General features: G+C 44.2%; 1 protein-coding gene across 6 annotated transcripts in view; it reads right to left on the bottom strand.

Annotated features, from left to right (window-relative positions):
* The window catches only part of TRAF3IP3 (TRAF3 interacting protein 3), a 29,562-nt gene extending 8,621 nt beyond the window's left edge, over positions 1-20,941 (bottom strand). For 2 of the 6 annotated variants that reach the window (XM_065402557.1, XM_065402558.1), the window contains exons 1-11: positions 20,381-20,941; positions 13,259-13,399; positions 12,064-12,478; positions 9,709-9,844; positions 8,781-8,838; positions 8,476-8,500; positions 7,904-7,933; positions 7,519-7,614; positions 2,036-2,107; positions 1,476-1,616; positions 95-232 (exon numbers count right to left, since the gene is read on the bottom strand). In XM_065402557.1, the coding sequence (XP_065258629.1) occupies positions 95-232; positions 1,476-1,616; positions 2,036-2,107; positions 7,519-7,614; positions 7,904-7,933; positions 8,476-8,500; positions 8,781-8,838; positions 9,709-9,844; positions 12,064-12,408 (1,041 nt within the window). In that variant the 5' untranslated portion in view covers positions 12,409-12,478; positions 13,259-13,399; positions 20,381-20,941. The remainder of the gene's footprint in view (positions 1-94; positions 233-1,475; positions 1,617-2,035; positions 2,108-7,518; positions 7,615-7,903; positions 7,934-8,475; positions 8,501-8,780; positions 8,839-9,708; positions 9,845-12,063; positions 12,479-13,258; positions 13,400-20,380) is intronic. The other 4 variants (XM_065402552.1, XM_065402551.1, XM_065402553.1 and 1 more) reach the window with 4 other exon arrangements.

The raw sequence follows: 20,941 nt of genomic DNA, 5'->3' as shown, positions 1-20,941 counted from the left end.
TTAACCCATTCATGGTCAGACATCCGTGGTCTCTGACAGCCTGACCAGAGTGGCAGAGGCAACAAGACAACCGTACGGTAGAGAATGAACTTACTTGCAGTTGGTTCTGCAAAACATAGAGCTTGTTCTCCAGTTCAGTATGCTTAGTGGCTGTCTCATTCCACTCTGTTTTTAATGTGTCATAGTGTTCTTTCCAGAGAGCACAGTCGTCTTCTGTGACTGCCAGGATCCTCTGAAGAACAAAACAACACCCAGGACGCAACGTTGTTAGCTTCGGACTGATCTACACACAACGTTGCTGCACTGTGTGATTTTATACTGGTTTAGTTAAACTGGTGCAGCTCTTATATCTGTTTAAGGCCGGCTTTTATCTTGCACCTATAAATTTACAAGCACAAGCTCAACTGATAGAACCAGCGATGAACTCAACCTGCTGCCCCTCCTTTAAAGATTCCCCATTCCCCTCATTGAAAGGAATACAGCGCAGCAAAATCCAAGCACACACACACACATGAATGTGTGGGGTTTTCTCTTTCAAGGTTGTATGCTGACAGCACTGTCTCTAACACCTCAGGGAAATGCAGGGGGAAAGTAGGTTCTGTGCATTTGTAATGTAACATGATTGCATTGCCCTGTTTCTGTGTAGTGAAGTAGCATAGAGGCATGTTAGAATACGGTGCCGCCTGATGGGGGTGGGGGGGAGAGAGAGAAACGAGCAGGAGCTTTTCATTCTGGAAGTTAAAGGTACATATGACTGTACGTACAAGAGGAGTGTTTAGTATAACTACCATGAGTTTGACATAGGGGATTACCTGAACTCTTGTGAGTTTCTGTAGATTTAAAACAGATTATTTCTGTGCTGCTTTGTCACAGTGTTTTGTTTTCCGGTGTTGAAAATGTTACTTTGTTCCCTGGCCCAGTGGACAAATGTGGCACGGGAGGACTCTCCTGGTGACATTATTTGTTAGGATTTTGGTCTAAAAAAAGCCACACCAAAGGGCACCCATCCAGAGCTCTGGATGTACGTTTAAAAAACACAGTAACATTGAGCTTACAAACCATGAAGCTGCCCAAAGCAGCAGCATTTCTCCTTCCCACCACGTTATTTAATCACCCATCATTTGGCTCAGACAACTGAAATACGTGCCACTCCCCGCCCCCCAACACACTCACGCACCCAAACTTATTATGAGGCATTGTACTGTTAAGTATGGGGCTGGAGGGTAGGGGGCAGAGGGGAAGGACAACCACTTTCGCCTTTGTTCAGTAGTTAAAGTATATTTTGCACAGTTGTTGAAGATGGTAAAAGGTACAATCCTCTTCTCACTAAAGCCAAGGGGTTTTCCAGTGATTTCACTGGGAGCAGGATTGGGCCCAATGTGATTGACCTGGCGGTGTGATTATATTTTTCAGCAGCCTGAAAATGGGCCCATCCCTCTAGGTAGGACATCTGTTGTGGGATTCATGTTCCTCACCTGAGTATTCTGTAGCTGCTGTTCTGCTTGGAGTTTCTCCTCCAGCAGCTTCTGTAGAGCTTCTCTTGCTTTCTGCTCATAGGTCTGCTTTTGGTCCTCCATCTCCATCAGGATCCTCTTCACACTGTCCTTTGAGTAATTCTTTAAAGGGACAATTGAACTCACAGTTGATTAAGTATTACCAATGGACTCTTAACCCACTGGTGAGAGACAAGCCTAGAAATTCAAAAAGATCCACCAGGATCCAATTCAGGATTGCTCTCTCTCTAATACATTCTCCACGACTTTGTCCTGATTCAGTTTTAAATGTCTCAAACACCACTACCTTTGATGGGCTACTTCCCAGTATCAGAGATCTCACTGGATCTGAGTATTAGCACGTACATGGATAAATGCAACAAGCTGCAGCAAACAATATAACAATTTTTTGACCCTATTTAATAAAAGCCTTCTGGAAAGTAAGACCTGATCTAATTACATTGTTCTGTGTTTATACTTGCATGCAAAGTTTTTCTTTCTATCTGTTCTCATTGCTTTTTTTAAAAAGTCTCATACGTTACCTGGGCACAGGTGTGAAGCTGATTTTCAAGGGCCCTCAGTTTACCCTTTAGTTTGTCTTCATTCAGCTGACCCTGGAAGAAACAATTGAGGCAAGGTCTGGAATACTGAATTACAGAACAACCTCTGCAGATTTCTAAGTGAATCCATCATACTTTGGCTCACTCATGTTTCTGATTTTTCTTCTGCTCCTAGTGTCGTACCCAGGGCTGGCCAAATTATTTTCAAAGTGAAAGTTTAGATTACCTTTCAAAATTTCAAAAATAAGTGGGAAAAATTTAGAATTTCAAAGTTTTGAAAAAATGAAACACTTGCAGTTCCTCCTCCGTCCCCCATTTTTTCCTAGCCAGCTCTATCAATTATAGGAATGCAGGAGCTCTCAGAAAAGTTAAAGGCGCAAAGGAGTCATGTAGTTACTCTGGATGAATCTGTACTGAGAACAGAACTGCCCCCAAGCCCCCACACACAGCCTTGTTTTCTGCTTCACTATTCTCTCTTGCAACAACATTTTGGCTTACGGCTCCAGCTGGTGGCAGCATCTTGTCTCAGCAGCTTCCATAGAAAACAGATTGGGTTTGCACTACAATGAGCTTTGTTGAGGGTGGAGAGAGGAATGGGGAAACTGAGTCACATTTTTTCCCCCAACATTGGTCAGGTTTTGCAGTTGGGTTTGTAAAATGCAGGCTGTATGCAAATCCAGGCAAGGCTTCTAGCAAAGTACTTGCCTGGACTCTCATCTTCCACCTCTGATCTGAAGGATGTCAGCACCACTGCCACTCACTGTCGTGTGAAGCCACGCTTAACATCCATTGGGTTATTATTTAATATTCATATCATGGTAGCATCCAGAGGCCCCAAGCAAAATCCGAGTCCTGGCATGCTGGGTACTCTGTCAACACAGAGATGTTTGCACATCCCAGCCCAAAAAGTGTAAAGTCCAATAAATCCAGGCGTCAGTTCTCATAACAAACTAGAGGCCAATTGTTTTTTAAAAAAAAGGCAATTCTGTGAGATATTTTTAGATGCAAGATACCGGAAGAGACTTCATGCCACTTTCTACTGGCAGTCTTTTTAAGCCTGTGGAAAGTGGATGTGAAGCACTGTGAAGTCAGAGTGGTAGCATTTCTCACCCACTCTATACGCCTGTAAATGAGCACAGAGGGCCAGATGGGAGAATCAGACTTTGTCTATACTTGACAGGCTTTGCTGGTACTAGTAGATTTATACCAGCAAACTCCCTCCTCCCCCCAAATGGAGATGCAGCTTTCCCCCGCAGGAGCTCTTTGGTCCCTGTAACTTAGACCATTTCCCTGAATGGAGTAAGCTCTACTCTACAAAAGGACTCTTTCGCCAGAATAACTGTGTCTACACTAAAAAGCGACAGAGTCCTGTGGCACCTTAAAGACTAACAGACGTATTGGAGCATAAGTGTTCGTGGGTGAATACTCACTTTGTCAGATGCATGGGCATGCACAGGGCCAGCTCTAGGATTTTTGCTGCCCAAAGCAAAAACAATTTTGGCCGCCCCCCGCCCCCGGTTTTTAATTACCCCACCCCGGCCCCGCCTCAACTCCGCCCCTTCCCCAAATCCCCAGCCCTGCCTCCTCCCCCTAGGCTCTCAAGTCTAGGAGGGAGGGAGGGGGAGAAGCGGCGCCCGCGCCGCAGCCACTCGGAGTCTCCCCCTCCCTCTCAAGCCTGGGAGGGAGGGGGAGCAGCGGCGCGCGAAACGGCTGTTTCGCACGCCGCGGCCGCTCGGGATCTCCCCCTCCCTCCCACCCAGGTTTGAGAGCCTGGGAGGGAGGGCGAGTAGCGGCGCGCGAGCGGCAGCAGCAGCGGAGGTGAGCTAGGGTGGCCGGGGCACATTTTTAGGGGCGGCATTCTGGCGCCGGCCATGCCGCCCCTAAAAATGTGCCGCCCCAAGCACCAGCTTGTTTTGCTGGTGCCTAGAGCCGGCCCTGGGCATGCATCTGATGAAGTGGGTATTCACCCACGAAAGCTTATGCTCCAATACGTCTGTTAGTCTATAAGGTGCCACAGGACTCTTAGTCTGGATCTGTAGGAAGCGACAAACATGGCTACCCCTCTGATACTGTGTCTACACTGGGCTTTTGCCAGCACAGCTATGATGGTTACACGTGGGGAAAAAAATCCCACTCCTGACCAACATAGCTATGGTGGCGAAACTTAAAACTGTTGACAAGGCTCAGGTTGTATGGGATTGCTAAGAAGACACCCCAATGCCCCTCTTAGCTGTTCATTCTCACAGTTACATTAGGGTTGTTCCTCATGTCTGAGTTCTCTTAAGATGGCAGCTCACACTTCTCGCAGATCCCTGCCTCAACAGCCTGAAGGCGGCACAGAAGGGAGCTCAAAGTTAGTCAGAGGCCCAGTGTTTGCAAAAGTGGCCGCTGACTTTGGATGCCTCAATCCTTGGGTACCTCTCGGGCCTGATTTTCAGAGACTGGATGACCTCAATTCTATGTGGAGTCAATAGAAGCTACGGATGCTTGGGACTCTGGATCTCAGGTTGGGCTCCCAAAAATTGGGACATCTATGGTCAGTCGCCACTCCAAAATACCTGGCTGCAAAATCCTCCCTCTGCTGCATCCCTGTTCAGCTGTCAGCGAATTACAGGGTGTTTTCTGCGGTGTCCTGGCTAGCCCATGATTGGTAGACTGTATCTGATGTTCCCTCCCTCTTTGCTTTTTTTAAACCTGTCATTTTAAATTCCTGGTTTAAAGAAGCAATTTTAAGCGTTGTTTTTGGACTGCATTCCCTTTGCTCAAACACCATGCCCATGCCAAATAAAATGGAAAAAAGTGAACCCTGAAAGTGGCAGCAAGTGGGTGGAAACAGTCTTTAAACTATGCAGAAAATGTCCCAAATTTCCCAAGGTCAGACAGCATTTTGGGGGATGGGAAAAAATATATTCCGGTGGTGTTTTTACACTTTAAAAGACAGGTCTAAAAAGTCATCACTGGTTACCATAACAACATGAAACTTAGTTAACTCCTTTTGTCTGAAGGTCTCAAAGTATTTTACAAACAGTAACTAAGCTTTACAACAGCCCTGTTGTTATCCTGCTGCTTGCACACGAGGAAACGGAGGCACAGATAGGTTATGCGGGTTGCTGAAGGTTGGTGGCAGAGCTAGGAATAAAACCCAGAGGAAATGGAACCCTACAGTCCTGAATGTAGCCCCTCGGCCCAACTGCTAGATATATTCCTGTTGTACTGATGAACACATTCATTATATTGGTCTAGATGCACCCACAAATATTAAGTAGGATCCGACAGGGATTCTCAGTGTAATTATGACCAGACCATTGTTGTATAGCATTTTTCTTTTCCCTTCAGACTTTCTATTATAGGAGCTTGGTTCTAAAATGCTGCCTCAAGGTTTGGTGCCTCAGCTAGTTATGGAAACATGGCAACCGTCACCTAATTTGCTTTAGAGAGGCTTCCAGATGGGACCCCTAAGAGTCTGGCAACTTCATTTGCCAGCCTTGGTCTTGCAGAAGCCCCTCTGAGCATTTCCCCCCTGGCCTGTTCTTTTCATCATATGTGCTAAACTATTCCCAGAGGACCAATTTCTAAATATCATTTACTTTGTTTGCTCTGTTGGCTACAACACCAGCAACAAATAAATTTTGATTGTCTCATTAAAGGCTAAAAGCAGAGGGAGCAGAGAAATCTATTTTCTATAGCAAAGACATTAAGAAGCAAAGTGCACCCACCTGTTTCTAATCTGAGGTTTCATGGCTACTTCCTGCCAGCGTGTGTGTCAGCGTGTTTTTTCCTGCTCATATTATATTTGTCAGAAGCATTTTACGGAGGAAGTCTCAAACCGCAGAACATCTTAACACATTTTTTGCTCCATCTCACCCAATCGCTTGGCTCCTCTGCTCTGACAGAACTCTTTCAGAGCTTTTTGTTTTTTTTTTTAGTCTAGTTCCAAATTAACGTTTTTTAACAGCAAATATTTTGCAGTGCGACTTGATTTTAAATTTCTATTTTAAAATTTGCTTTATGACCTAGTCCATAATGCCGTGTACTTTTCAGAAGTAGTTGCTTAATGTCACCTCCAGGCTGCTGGTTAAAAATCGACTCTGGGTCAGCTGTAATCAGAAATTGTTACCATCCAATGCCTGTTGGTGAGCCGTGGGAACTAGATTTGGCGGGGTGGAGGCCCTAATTCAGCAGAACACTTAAGGGTGTGTTTGTTTAAGTGTTTTGCTGATTCAGGGCCCTGGGCCCGTGCTTTGTGAAGTGTCCATATAACACAAACTGCCGCCACAGCTGGCTCTAGGTCATCTCCTGATCGCTTGTCTCAACGGAGCGGCAAAGAAGTGAACAGACTTTAACTTTGAGGTGCTCCCTCCAACATGTATCAAGAATGGATTGAGATACAGTGCGTGGGAGAAGCTTGCGCTGCTGCTGTCTGTGTTGTATCTGTTCTGGCGGATAAATAGATATATTCTGCCTCCAGGATTGAGAGTCTAGCACCTTCCCCAGAATGAAATTCTTTCCCACACACCGGTGGTTTAAACTGAGATGCCTGCTCCGTCTGGTTCTGGATTCATTCTTGGCACTGTTATTTAGTACCTCGTCTTGGCAGCTTTTGGCAAGAGAACACACTGAAACAAGCTGTTGCTGAGCTTACGGAGGCTATCCCTCTTGTTAAAATCCCTCTTTTCCCCCTTTGTTTCTATGCATGAAATGGGGTGGTTGTTGTTGTTGTTGTTTTTAAAATCAGTGTTTTCTCAATTGAAAAATGGCGCTTCAATCTAAATGAAAAATTGTGTGAAAAAATTCATTTTGGCTCAAATCTTTTTTGGTCTCCCCTTGCCCCTCAAAAAAATTGAAACAAACGTTTGTTTCAAAATGAAAACTTTTTTTCAGGGGGGCAATTAAGATTTTTTTATGGTCTTTCCCCCCCACGATCTTAGACTTTTTTCTTATTGGAAAAGGGGGAGAAACATGAGTGACAGAAAATGGGGAAAAATCCTCAAACCTTTTTAAAAAAGAAACACGATGAGAAACATTTTTAGTTCAAAACTTAATGAAAACTTATGTTGCATCCCAACATTTTTTGTCCAAAAAAAGAATAATAAAAAAAAAAGAATGAAAATTTCAAACAAAAAGAAAGTTTTCATAACAATGGAGAGTTGTTTTTCAGCTGGCTCTAAAATGAAACAATATTGGAGAGGAAGGCGGGCAATGATATTCACATGCTAAATAGTTCTGAGCACAGTCATGTCCCCTTGCAGACACAGCTCAGCTTCAGAGCTAAACCATCTTCTCCATTAGGAGAGAAGGATAATCCCAAAATTAGAAGACCAGAAGCAGAGCTGGAATTCAGCTGGCAGAAATAAGCAAGACCTGATGGGGTTTTCCCCCTTGCACACATGGATGGGACTCTGCCCTGGCAGATCCTGGCATAATCCTAAAGCCGACTAGAAGTACGCAGCGTAGTCATTTGGTACCTTCCAAGATTTTTCTGATGCTTGCAGCAATGTGGATAAAAGCTCCTGTAAAATCACCATCTTCTGCTTCAGCAGCAGCTCTCGATGTAACGCCTCCTGTAGGCAAAATGAGAAAGCCAGGCTAATATAGGTGCTCTGAATGCGTCTCAGTGACCCTAGTTCATCTGGACATCCAGGGGTGACCTGTTTCCCCTCTAGGACTCATTATAGCTATTTTCACTCCTCACTGTGTTTTGGGAACTTATTCCCTGGGCTTCAGTAGCTGCTCCTTTTGCTTTCCTGGCCACCTTAAAACTAGGTGCATGATACCAGTTTAGTAAAAGCTACCTCCTCACACTCACCCTCCACCCATTTCTAGAACTGTATTTATCATTTTTGTGCTTACCTTGAGGTAGTTGGAAAGTTGAATTATTTCCTAAAAGTGAAAGAAAAATGCAGTAAAATCCAGATTCAGTTCGTGCAAACCTTCTATTTGATTATGTTTTTAAATCAATCACTTAGTCCATAAAGGAAAAGATTTCGCAAGAAACTGCAATCAGTGGTATGAGTTCTAACAAGAATTAAACGGGGACCCTAAGTTATCACATTCTCTGGGCAATGATAATAAGCTGTATAGACCTTTACTGTGCTTAGGCTTGTGCAATAATACAACTGTTCTGTCATTCATTGGCTAAACCCAAAGTAGGTATTTTACCGCAATCAGTGCTTTCCCTGGAACAAGACTGTCCCTGTCTACTGCATTAGATGTACTGTCCTAGATCTTCCTGTCAGTAAATTAGTTTCCAGCAATCTCTGTCATCTACATTCCAATAAGAAATAATCAGGAACAAATCCTGCTTTCATTGACACTGTTCAAACCCTGGAAGTGCAGAATTTGGCCCTTTAACGTTAATGTTTCTTAGGACAACAGGATTCTTATAGGCATTTCTGTACAGGTTAGTCATATATTTTGCTTACCTTATCTAATACTGCTATCCCACAGCTAAAATAAAAAAAAGACAAGGATTTTCTTAGGATGGACATGATACAGATTTATGAAAAAGATCACAAGAAGGGGTGCACTGAAAATACTTGCTAGGTAGAGGAGCAATCATATGACGATTCATAGAACAATAAATAATGCCTATAAGAATAATTCTTTTCACTTGTATAGCACCTTGCATCTAAGTATGTCAAAGTGCCTTTACAGGTATCCGTGACTCCCCAGCCACGCAGAAGCAGGAAGAATGTGTTCCTAATAGGATAGATGACAAAATACTTACTCTGTTTGTTGGCTTGAATTTTTCTTTATTGCACTAGAATCTGTTAATGTTTGAGTGCCTGTTAAGATAAAATTGAGAGGGTGGGCTACTGGTTCCTAAATTGTCAGCAGATAGCTAGTATAAAACCCTTCAGTCACAGCTGCACCTTTCATTCTGAAGGCTCATAAAGTACTTTACCAACTATATATAGGGATTATTCCAACCATCAGAGAAATGCAGCCATTGCTGGGATGACGCATGGCAGTTTAAACTGCACACAGCAGCCTAACACAACAATTTAGGGTGGGAGTATGCAGCTGAAAATGCAAGTGGAATTTAAGTAATTTACCTAAGCTAAAATTTGGCCAAGCTACTGGCAAACACGCCTATTTCTGAGAAAAGCGCCATGGAGATTTTAATGATCACAAGTGTTCAGAGCCTCCATTTTACGTTTGTATGGAATGATGGCTCCCTCTGCAGCACGGTGCCATTTTGCAGCAGGCTGGGGCACCGAGGTCATTATTGACTCAGCACAAAGAATAGCACCTGGTGAATCAACGTATTCTTATCATGCATGGTTTGGAAAGGGAAAAATGTCAGATTTGGCTGATACAGAACATCCTCCTTAAACACTGGAACAGGGCTTCTAGGAGCAGGAACTCTTTTGGCATGTGTTAGTATTGTGTCTGATCCTGCTCCCATGCAATTCAAAGGCAAAACACCCATTGATTTCAGAGGTGCAGGTTCCAGCACATTGTGATTTGGCACCTGAGGGGATTCTTTATCAATACAGACCCTCTTTCTCGGCTTGCTTTGGGAGTCCAAACCAAAATAATCCATGTGATTCCCTTGAACCTCGGAGGTTTCAATAAAATGCAGCCCCCAGATCCCAGTAAGCCTGAGTTCCCTTTTGCAAAACCTAAGCCTCATTTAGCCAGTCTTCTTGTACCTCGGCTAAGCTTGGAGATGTCTTTAGGGAGGATGTTTTGTGATGAAATGCCACAGGAGTGCCAGTTGTTCTGCGTGCGAGGATCGTTGAGACTGTGCTGGGGATGCTTGTGATGGACCATGGAGGTGCTGTTATTCTGAAATGAAATGAGAGTTTAATTTTTATAATGGCCTATTAAAAATCAGGAGAGAAAAGGGGAAGCAACTAACCAAGTGGCATGGTGTCACTTTGAATTGTATAGATCGGGGTAGGCAACCTATGGCACGTGTGCCAAAGGCGGCACGCGAGCTGATTTTCAGTGGCACTCACACTGCCCAGGTCCTGGCCACCGGTCCGGGGGGCTCTGCATTTTAATTTAATTTTAAATGAAGCTTCTTCAACATTTTTAAAACCTTATTTACTTTACATACCACGGTAGTTTAGTTATATATTATAGACTTATAGAAAGAGACCTTCTAAAAACGTTAAAATGTATTACTGGCACGCGAAACCTTAAATCAGAGTGAATAAATGAAGACTCGGCACACCGCTTCTGAAAGGTTGCCGACCCCTGGTATAGACTGTGCGACTGACCTGGGGAATAACATGGGTGGAGACTGAGGGTTACAGTGATTTTTGGGTTCAAGGCCTAATTTTTCAGAAGGGGCTGAGCACCCGCAACTCCCACTGGAGTCAGTGCAAGGTGTAGCCGCTCAGCAACACTGACAGGGGCAGTGGGGGAACCTGCTAACTGCAGGTAGACTGTGAAGCTGCAGGGAAAGAAAGTGCCTCTGAGACTCTGAGAGGCAAGGAGGCCAGTTGCTTCACTAACCACACGGAGAGTAAGAAAAGAGCTTTTGATGCCTTGAGTTAGTTCCTGGCTAGCATTGCTGCTAGCAGCTGGCTAGCTTTAGGCTTAGATATTTCGTAGGGTGACCAGATGTCCCGATTTTATAGGGACAGTCCCAATTTTGGAGGCTTTTTCTTATATAGGCACCTATTACCCCCCACCCCCATCCCGATTTTTCACACTTGCTATCTGGTCACTCTAGATATTTGTTCTGCACTCATCAGAGTTATATCCGAGTGCCTCTCCAGGATCTCTGGTAGTAAGAGCATGAACTCTTTTCTCCCTTACTTCAGTTCCTCAGAGCCCCCTGCAGGTGCTAGGATGAGAGTGATTCTGCAGCCAAAGTTACAGGCACATGGGCTGCAAGCATGTGAATGCCTGCTCCAAGTCTTGCTGTCTGGCTTGTAATTAAACCCAGCGATCAAAAGAAGTAAACAGTAGCATGAGGTACATAATTGTCCTCCACAATCATGCCTTGTAGAGGAGCCCACAGGACATGTCTGTGCTTTTATTTGATTGTCCTTGGTTGTTGATTTCAGTTAAAAGTCCCTTGGATAACTTTACTTAGGTACGAAAACAGATGGGGGGATTATTTCATTTGAAAGGCTGTGAGTTTAGAAGGTACAACCTGATTGTCTGACTCTGGAGCATTTATGTATGATCTTAATCTAGTTTTAATAAATGCATTGGCTCATCTGGTTCACTGCTGGCTGCGTATAACATCGGTAGGCTTGGCAGAGTCATTTTGATTTTTATCAATTTAATTTTTCACAGTTGAGAGAAATTATGGGGCAGTCAACATTACTTGACAAAATATGCAAAGTAAATATCCTTAAATCAAACTCTAATAAGTTCTCAAACAGCATTTTTTAAACTTTGCCTATCTGTACATTTTGGTTACTATAGATGAAAATACTTTATTGGTTGTATATGTATGGTGATATCAATGTTTACTGATAAAAATCTAATACTTCCAAGCCTAAATATAGGATAATGTGTAGTTTGTAAGAAGGATGCTGAAATTAGGATACAATCAGACACTCACTACTAACTCAACATGAGAAAATTCCTCCCACTAAAGATGCTGGCGGGAAGTCATGCTTCCATAGGTTCATCCAAAGAAAGCCAACTGCTTATGGTGATCATCTCAGATCTTTTGATGAGAATGAGAGGCAATTTGCACAAGTGGAAAACAATTATTTTGCTACCAAAATGCAGGTTTGAACTACGAGAAATGGCTGCAAATCTCCATCTGGGTCAAAGTTCAGGATTTAGAAAGCAGGAGAGGAACACGACGAGAGTGACAGGACAAAATCTTGCCCTGGATCAAGTTTGTGAATCGTCAAGGAAATATCCATTTTTGTCAGTGAATTCTCAGTTTTTGCCATCAAATATTTAGACCCTAATCCCAAACCTCTTGTAGTCAATGGAAAGACTCCCATTGATTCCAGTGAACATTGGATAAAGCCCATAATAATTAGCCAACCATCTATGAAAAGTATGATTGTCATAGCTGCAGCTGTTACCTGGAGGGATGTGGGTGACCTCAGATCCATCCAGGAGGATGCTTCCTTGGGGGTGCCTGTTGCACACTCTTGTCCCGGAGATGCTGGTGTCCCAGTAGGAAACCTCACTTGTTTCTTTCCTTCTTCGGTGGCTAAGTTCCTTCTCTTCAGGAACTCTTTCTGGCGGGGGCTCTGGGACTGCTCCTCTGCCTCCTTTTTCCGACATTGCCCCACATGGCGACATGTGGTGACATTGTTTCTCCTCCACAAGCTCTCACGGGTCTCGTGCCGGCGCTCGCACTTCTCGTCGTAACTCTCACTCAGACGCCTGCACCGGCGCGGGGACTTCTCAGTTCGACTGATCATATTGTCCACGGCTCCACACACAACACACCAACCTGTGATGATCTCCTGGCTGCTTTGGTGAAGTTCTTTCCTAATGAAACCAAAGGGGGGGGGGGAGGAGAGAGACATTTTAAGTGAAAACAAATGATCAGGCTGGAGGTTGAATAAATGTATGAAAGACACCGACTCTAGGAATATTCACCTTATTCAGTGGATGCCGGTGGCATCCTTTTTCCGACATCTCTCTACCCCCAGCCATAGATAAATATACACACACACACTTGGGAGCTAATAAAGGATTGCTCCTTGAAGTAGATTTTCCAGTGCTTTATCCAGTTCAGTCTCAAGTGATGAAGTTTCTACCACCTTTCTTGGGAGATTTATTCTTCAGTCTTAGATCTTGCCATTATCAAATACCTCCTGCTGTTCAGTCTAAATTTTTTTTTGCTCAGTTTCGGCCTCCTGCTCCTAGTTATAACCCCTTGGCCCACCTAAAAAAGTAAGACTGCAGCAAGAATAATGGCTCCTGATATTTCCGTAGTAGTGGCCTTGCATTCCTTTCCTGTATAAATATATTTTTCAGTCTGTTCCAAAAGACTAACTGTAGATGTAGGAAATTTGCTATTATATAATTTACTTTTCATGCAGCTGCATGTATTTCTAAATCCTGTTTGCCTTCTGTGCACGCCCAGAGAGACCTGGGACATGGAGCTTGTGTTATCATACTGCATGGGTTTTTCTATAGAATCTTTGGGGAAATCCTAGGTTGTTTCTGTCTCATCAGTTTTAAGAGCTCTTACTATCTGAAGATAATGGTCACCCTAATGTTGAGTTCTGCATTATTTTAGCTCCTCTTCCTTACCCCACTCACCTTTTGCAATAGCTTGACTTAAATGGTACATTCCAGTTTGCACTCTGCACGTTTTTCTTTCCTTTTCCTCACAAAAGCTTGTCTGGCTGTAATGCCGTGTCCTTAATTCTCCTGGCTAGTGGCACTGCCTCCTGTTCCCTTCTGTTGTAAATATTAAATACATTAATGTTTACTCTTGTTAGAAACATTGTTGGACTCGAGATGAGGGGAGAGCAAGCAGGAGAGCTGAATGGTACGGCTCAGCCCAGTGGGTTTACCTCCACTTCTGTTTGTGTATCGCTCAAGCAAAGCAGGTAGGTTGCACCAGAAGCCTGCCCTGAGAATGAGCTCCTTTGTTTGGGCATTACCCCCCTACACTGTGTACATGTGCACAGTGAATGATAATCCCTTCCCTCCACTTCCTCCTACAGAATTCTTTGCTCACTTGCAAGCTTCCCTCTTACTTGCTTTACTAGACTGTGGCCACATGGAAGGTGTTTGGGTCTTCTCCTCTTCACCAGTGAGGGAGAAAACAGAGCACAACATGACACACACTGACAAAATCCCTAAAACGTTACATTTTCCCTCCTACTCCTCCTTATTAGCCAGCACAGGGATTCCCTGCTCCTTGATCCAGACGGATAATCCTCATGCACATTCCAGAAATGTTGTTTGGAGGATCATGTGAAGATGTTAGGCATTCTGCTGAGCGGTTTGGGGTTGGATTAGTGCTCCAGTGGGTGGGAGTGGCTGTCAGCCAAAATACTTTACTCTATTGCCTGCCAGCCCAAGTGTACATTTTGCTCTCTTTTTGGCCTGTTGTATTTGGACAGTGAGATTCTCTTAGTTATTATTGATCATGTTTATTATGCAGGGCCAAAGGGCCAGCCAAGAATGGGGTCCCATTGTGCTAAGCATGGCACAAACCCAGAGTAGCAGATGCAGGGTGGGGGAAGGGGTAGAACACTCAAGCAAAGTGAACAATGTGATGGCAGTGATGCGGGGGGGGGGGGGGGGTTAGGAGGTGATCAGCTAAATGGGAAGGGAAAGGCGAGGAGGAAGAGGGCAAGCGGACAGTTGTGCAGTGAAGTTGAGGTGAAGAGTCCGAGGGAGGTGGAGGGTTGGAACAAACAGCCAGTCAGCACAAGGAAAAACTCTGGAAAACTCTCTGAATGTCCCGAGGTCCCTGCTTTGGCCAATTCTGTAGCTGCTCCTATGGCCGGTTCCGCCCTGCAGTTTTTCCCCAAGGACACATAGCTGGTGGGGTGCAGGGGGTGGAGGGCATCACCTGGGTCCTAGTGCCCACACAGTGTGCGATGGAGGGGTCTCCCCTGCACGGTTCTGGGTGTTGTGGGGAGGAGTATCACACTGCAGCCCTGGGATGGAATATCCATTTTATTTTGACCAGCTAACAGGATCCAAACCAAGGGCCTGGCTCTCCTTTCACTCACCCTGGTTTTATCTCCATTGACTCCAGCGGAGTTACTGTGGATTGATACAGGTGCAAATGAGAGAAAAAAGCAAATTCCCATCTCCAGATTTTCAAAAGTGCTCCGAGTCAGCAGCTCCCATTCAGAACAATGGAGAATCTTCTCTATCCCCACTGAGGACAATAGGAGCTGTTGAGTGTGAAGCTCTTTTGAATATCTGGCCATTTAGAGGATATCTGCACTGCAGAGCTGGGAACGATGCTCCCTGCCCAGTGAGACAGACTCCAGCTCAGGGCTGCCCAGAGGATTCAAGGGGCCTGGGGCAAAGCAATTTCGGGGGCCCCTTCCATAAAAAAAAGTTGCAATACTATAGAATACTATATTCTCGTGGGGGCCCCTGCAGGGCCCGGGGCATGGGGCAAATTGCCCCACTTGCCCCCCCCCCCCGCCCCAGGCGGCCCTGCTCCTGCTAGCAGAGCTTGAGCTAGCATGCTAGAAACAGCAGTGTGCACGTTGTAGCTCAGATGGCAGACGGACTCTCAAGCCCACCTGACCCCCTGGGTCTGAGCTTGGGTGGCCTGAGTAGTTTTTTGGTGGCTGGAGCTGGAGCTTCCACACTGCTATTTTTAGCACACTAGCTCAAGCCCTGCTACCAAAAAAAAAAGCCGTTGCAGCAGGCATTTCAAGGCTTTTATGGATGACTACTAACAAAGGAAGGGAAGGAAGGAATATATAGATTAGCCAAGAAACGCAGAGGACTCGGCAGCTGCGAAGTGTGTCAAAGAAGAAAACAGAAGAGAACTGGTGGAAGATGGTGAAATCGTTAGGAGATGGCCGAGGTTTTATGAGAAACCGCTCAATGAAGAGAATGCGAAGAAATCATTGTGGGAAGTATGCACAAGCAGCAGCTTCATGAGACCTATGACCAGGTTGGAGCTTCAGGCCTGAAGACGATGAAACATGGGAATGCAGTGGCAGTGGACCGTGTACCAAAGGAGGCATTTAAAGCACTCACCCATGAGGTCGTGGTGATGATGACAGACTTCTTCAACTTAATTCTCTGTACTGGGAAATGCCCGACAAGTGGAGGAAGAGCATATTGGTCCCTATCTTCAAGCGTAAGGGAGATGTGCAGGAATGTAGTAATTACCAACCCATCTGTGATGCTCTCCTCAGGGAGTCCAGAACCATAAGCTCACTGTGTTACCTCTCTGCCTCAGCAAGAGAGCGCTTTCCTGGAGCGTAAACAGTGTGACAGCCTCCTGCTACACCACTCTGTCCACCTCACCAGCAAATATCTCCAGACTCTGCCATTCTAAACTTTGCCTTGCAGGTAACATTTAGTGAACCCTGGTTCCTGAGTCCCCTACAGGCATCTTTCTGCAGCATGCAGTCCCTCTCACTTGGATGCTCATCGAAATTAATAAAGTCTCCTGTCTCCAAAGAGACAGAATACACCTCAGCCTGTTGGCTCAGTTGAGGATGTGCGCCTCACTTGAATATAACAGGATGGGGATGGTTGATAGTAAAACTAATAATAAGTTGATTAATACAAATATAGATGTAAGTGATCGTGAGCAAAAGAAAAGAGACAGGTCTGGTGACAAACAAAACAAAAATAACCTACTTCCTAGTGACTGAAACTTAACTTTAACAAGCTATAATCTTTGCCTGAGCAGCTTTCTCACTCACTTCAAGCTATCGGCATCCCCAGCCACTCAGGCAGAAGGATCCACCATTCACAGCATCAACGGGTGCTGATCCCTTTGTCTCCTAAGTGATGGATAACAAAGGAGTCCCCTTTTTGTCCTATTATAGTCCAAAAAGCCTTTTGGAATGTGTTCTTTGAAAATAAACCCAGACAAAGTTCCTCTCCCCTGCTGCTTGTTCTTCGGGATGCAGGTGCCAAGCCCCTTCTTCATCCTCGGGTCAATTTGCTTTTTTTGATTCACTCGATCACTTTGTTTACCTTCGATACAAATGTCTTTCTATTGTCCTGTGCTTGTAATCAAGCCAGGATGTTTTTCTCTTCCACTTGTTTGCTTGATCCATGCAGACAGGTAAATCCACATTCCTTTGTCTAGGGAAGGCTGGTTAATCAACTGCCTCCACAACATATTTTAAGAACATATTTCCAGCATACATACATAACTCTCTATAGACAACCCGTACATACATCACACACGTTTTTTTAGGATACTCTATGAGACATAGTTTGGCTAAATATTCTGTTAGGTGCACTCTTCGCTAATTGGCGTAAAGGGGCTCTCAGGGTCACACCATCAAGTTAATGGGTAACACTATGAAATGGCTAGAAAGAATTATAGAGAGAAGATTTTAGCAGGAGCTGGAGCATCAAATATATGACAACCCATTTGGGTTTATGCTCGGAAGGTCGACAATGGAGGCGGTATTTGCAACCTGAATATTGCAGTAGAAGTACAGGAATAATGCATGGAGCTGCACTTGGTGTTTGTAGATTTAGAGAAGGTTTATGGCAGGGTTCCTAGAGAACTGCTTTGGTGGTGCCTTTGGTTGTGCAATCTGCCAGAGACACATGTTCAGACTGTGATGGATATGTATGAAGATAGCACGACAGTAGTGAGAGGCATTCACTGAGAGTGTAGGTCTACATCAAGGATCAACCTTAAACCCAATCCTATTTGTGATTGCAATGGACGCCTTGATGCAGGAGATTAGGGGAGAGGCTCCATGGAGCATGCTTTTTGCTAATGACATTATTTTGTGCCGTGAAGATAAATACAAACTGGAAAGGGGCCTAGAACTATGGAGGAAAATGGCTTAAGACTCAGCCGACAAAAGATGGAATACATGCAATGCTTTGTTGAGAGGGGCAACATGAAGCCAGTAAAACTAGATGTACAGAGTTAAAGGCTGTGCAATAACTTACATACCTCAGTGTACTGTGGAGCCATGATGGGGATGTGGATGCAGATGTTAGGAACCACCCGACGAGCGCTTGGTGTAAACGAAGCGAGCTGACAGGAATTCTCTGCGATAAGGATATGCCAAGTAAACTAAAGACCCAAGTGTATAAGATCATGATTAAGTCAGCCATGATATGTGAGTCAGAATGCTGACCAATGAAGCAGAGAGAACAACTACTACTTCACGCTGCCAACAGGAGAATGCTCAAGCAGGTGCTGGGTAAGACAAGAGCTGACAAGCTATGCAATGAAATGGTACAAACCAGGATTCAGGTAGCCTCCATCACAGAAAAGCTGCGGGAGTATAGACTGAGACGACTGGGTCATGTGAAATGACAAGATGTAGGATGTGTTGGCCAGAGAGTTCAAAAGCTAGTAGTCCCAGGACAAAGACCACCTAAAAAAGGTGGTTTGAGATGCTGAAGGAAGATATGAAGAAGGTTGATGTCAGCTTGGAAGACACACTCGACAAGAACACTTGGAAACTGAGAACCAAAGCTACAGACCCTGATTGACGGGAGAAGGTGAAGAGGAGCTCAAGCCCTGCTAGCACAAGTCTGTCTCCCTGGGCTGGGAGACATGATCCCAGCTGCAGTGTAAACGTACCCATAGGGCGTGATTTTCAATGGTGTGAAGCATGGACCTAACTCTGTTCCTACTGAAGTCGGTGGGAGTTTTACCATTAACTTCAACAGGAGCAGAGTTAGGCCAACGTGGAATGCTTTTGAAAAATCCCAACCTTAGTGACTGGGGAACATCAAATGATTCAATCATTAGGGTGCAGTTCTGATAAGTACCCAAGGTTTTACCTTAGGGTCACATTCTGCTCTGAGTTGTATAGAAGTCAAACTGGGAGTAACATCACTAAGTGGATGCACTCCTGATTTACACCAGTGTAATTGTGAGCAGCGTCAGCCCTTTTACAATAATTTAAACAAAAAATAAAAGAAGTTTTTGATGGTGTCTGGTGGTTGGTTGGAAATTGAGATTGGAAATAGGGAGAGACTGCTCTCTTTAAGCTTTAGGTTTCCTATTCATAGCAGATCATAGAGCTTTGGAGGACACATGCCAGCATCTGTTCACTTGGCAAGAACATAAACTGGCACCCATCATATGCATAAAGTCTCTGAGCTGGGGCTCTTGCCACTGGACCAGTAGGCTTATAAGAGTGTGGTAGTAATATCCATTCCTAGCAAACATTTTTCAGATTCTCATTAACATATATTCTATTGTTTTCATAGCAACCATTTCTTACAGTCCTTAATGTCTTCGTAAGCTAGACAGCTTCATACACCCTTGCACTCAGAGCTGAAAGACAGACTAATTGAGATGTAGATAGATAAGATCAAATTCCTATCCAAACCCTTTCAAAGTTCTGGGCACTCTCTATCCAGGTACTTATAATGCTCCCATCACTCTTGAGTCTGAGAGTCTGACTGCCTGAAAGAAAAAATGTATCAACTAAAGTGAAGAAAAAATAAGGAAAATTAGTCTCTGAAAAAACAGGTTAAACGTTGTTCACTCTCAAATAAAAATAAGCGATTTCACTAGCATTTCTTTGTCCCAAACAACTGGAAAATCACTGACTTTGATGGAAACACTGAGGGCAATTACTGGCATCAATTAAAAAGTTTGCAAGGTTTTGGGGAAGGGGGAGGAAAGATGGGGGGATTTTATAATAATCTGCCCCACAGAATAGTATAGCTACCTATAAAAAACCACTACAGATAAACACATTTCTTATTATGGCACAGCCAGAGCATGTCACTGAAATGTTTTCCTTTAACTAGAAGAACTCCTTTCCAATATGAGAACAGCCTTTTAATAACTATCTGAAGGGCTTATGCTTTTATGTAGGAGAAATATATGCAAACTAGCTATCAACGCATCACCTTAAATGCTCCCCCAGCCAACTAGGAAAATGAAGACTTCCAAGATAATATTGAAATGAATCACTTTCTAAATGGCCCTGTACTTTTGTTTTTTGGGGTTTTTTTTTCATTATTTGTTTGGAGATGCTGCTGACTCCCAAACCTCTCACTGTCCCTGAAATGTCCTTTTTTCACTTAATTTTTCCACTCGTCCCCCTCTGTGTCTCATCAAAATCTGCTATTCATTTGTTTTTATTGTTGCAAACTTTCAGCTGGAGAAATAATAGAACTGGGGAACTCACATTATAAAATGCTTAAAATGTTGTTTCCGCACAGCTTTTATGTTCTTGGCTTAATAGTTTCATTGTGGCCCTCCTTCTGGGCTTTCTCTCTCATGCCCAATCTTCCTCAGCACAGCAGGCTAAGGGTAGATCTGGTGAACAGCTTCGCCGACATTGAAGTACATAATGATTGGGCCTGTGCCAACACCCTAGAGCTGAAAACCCTCAGAAACGGGATCTGGATGTGAACTCACTCCTTCCCCCCTCCCCAAAAAGACAACTGGCCTCCAAACTTTTCAGGCCCTGGAAAAGATATTTTACTCTGCTTATTTTTTTCATATTTTAAAAATGGCCCAGTCCAGTGCTGAATTTGGGTGCTGCTGCCTATTCATCCGGGTGTGTGACATGTACTCAAAGGCTGGGTTTGTTAGACTCTTCTCATTACAAGCTGCTCAGCTACCTTCTCACCTGCTCTGACTACATTCTTTACAGAGCCTGTTTATTGTGCATCCCAGGAAGTAGGACTTGTTTATACGCTTGATTTAAACACAAAATACCGTCTAACTTTTAAAGCAAGAAAGAAACGTAAAGAAACGTGTGAGCTATTACTCACCCCCAAGCTGAGCAAACTTCTGAGCCCTTGCTGGCGAGTTATGGGTTTTATTTTCTTCCGTGGCCACCCAAAATTACTCTTCCTAATTAATGAGCATGCCCTTTATCTCTCTTTTGCATGCTGTAACACTCGAACTTCAAGGGAAAAAAACATCCCTTGCTGGTTCATGTTACAACCTCCCAGTGTCAATCATGCAGGCTGAACCTCGGGGGGAAAAAAACAAGACACAAATTGCCTTCCTTTACAGGGTCAGCGTTTACTTCTGTACATCCATAGCTAGCCACAGATCTAAAGGTTCTTACCTCTACGCAGCAAGGGCAGCCCTTAGGTGGATTCGCCAGATGTTCAGAGGCCCTGCTCTGCTCCCCGACCTCAGTTAAGCCCCATGCCAGAAAGGAGAAGGGTGAGCCCTGGGTTACCGGGTGCTAACACATTGCAACTGACATCTCGTTTGAATGACTTCTCTTTGCTGCTCTTTTTTTTTTTTTTTTTTTTTTTTGAAACAGGAAATGTACTAAGCCGCAACACTTAACCCAGGTTCCTGTCTCTGCTTAGAGTTTG

This window comes from Emys orbicularis, chromosome 4, assembly GCF_028017835.1.
Source record: "Emys orbicularis isolate rEmyOrb1 chromosome 4, rEmyOrb1.hap1, whole genome shotgun sequence".
Lineage (NCBI taxonomy): Eukaryota > Metazoa > Chordata > Testudines > Emydidae > Emys > Emys orbicularis.
This window is presented reverse-complemented; position numbering and strand designations above follow the sequence as displayed.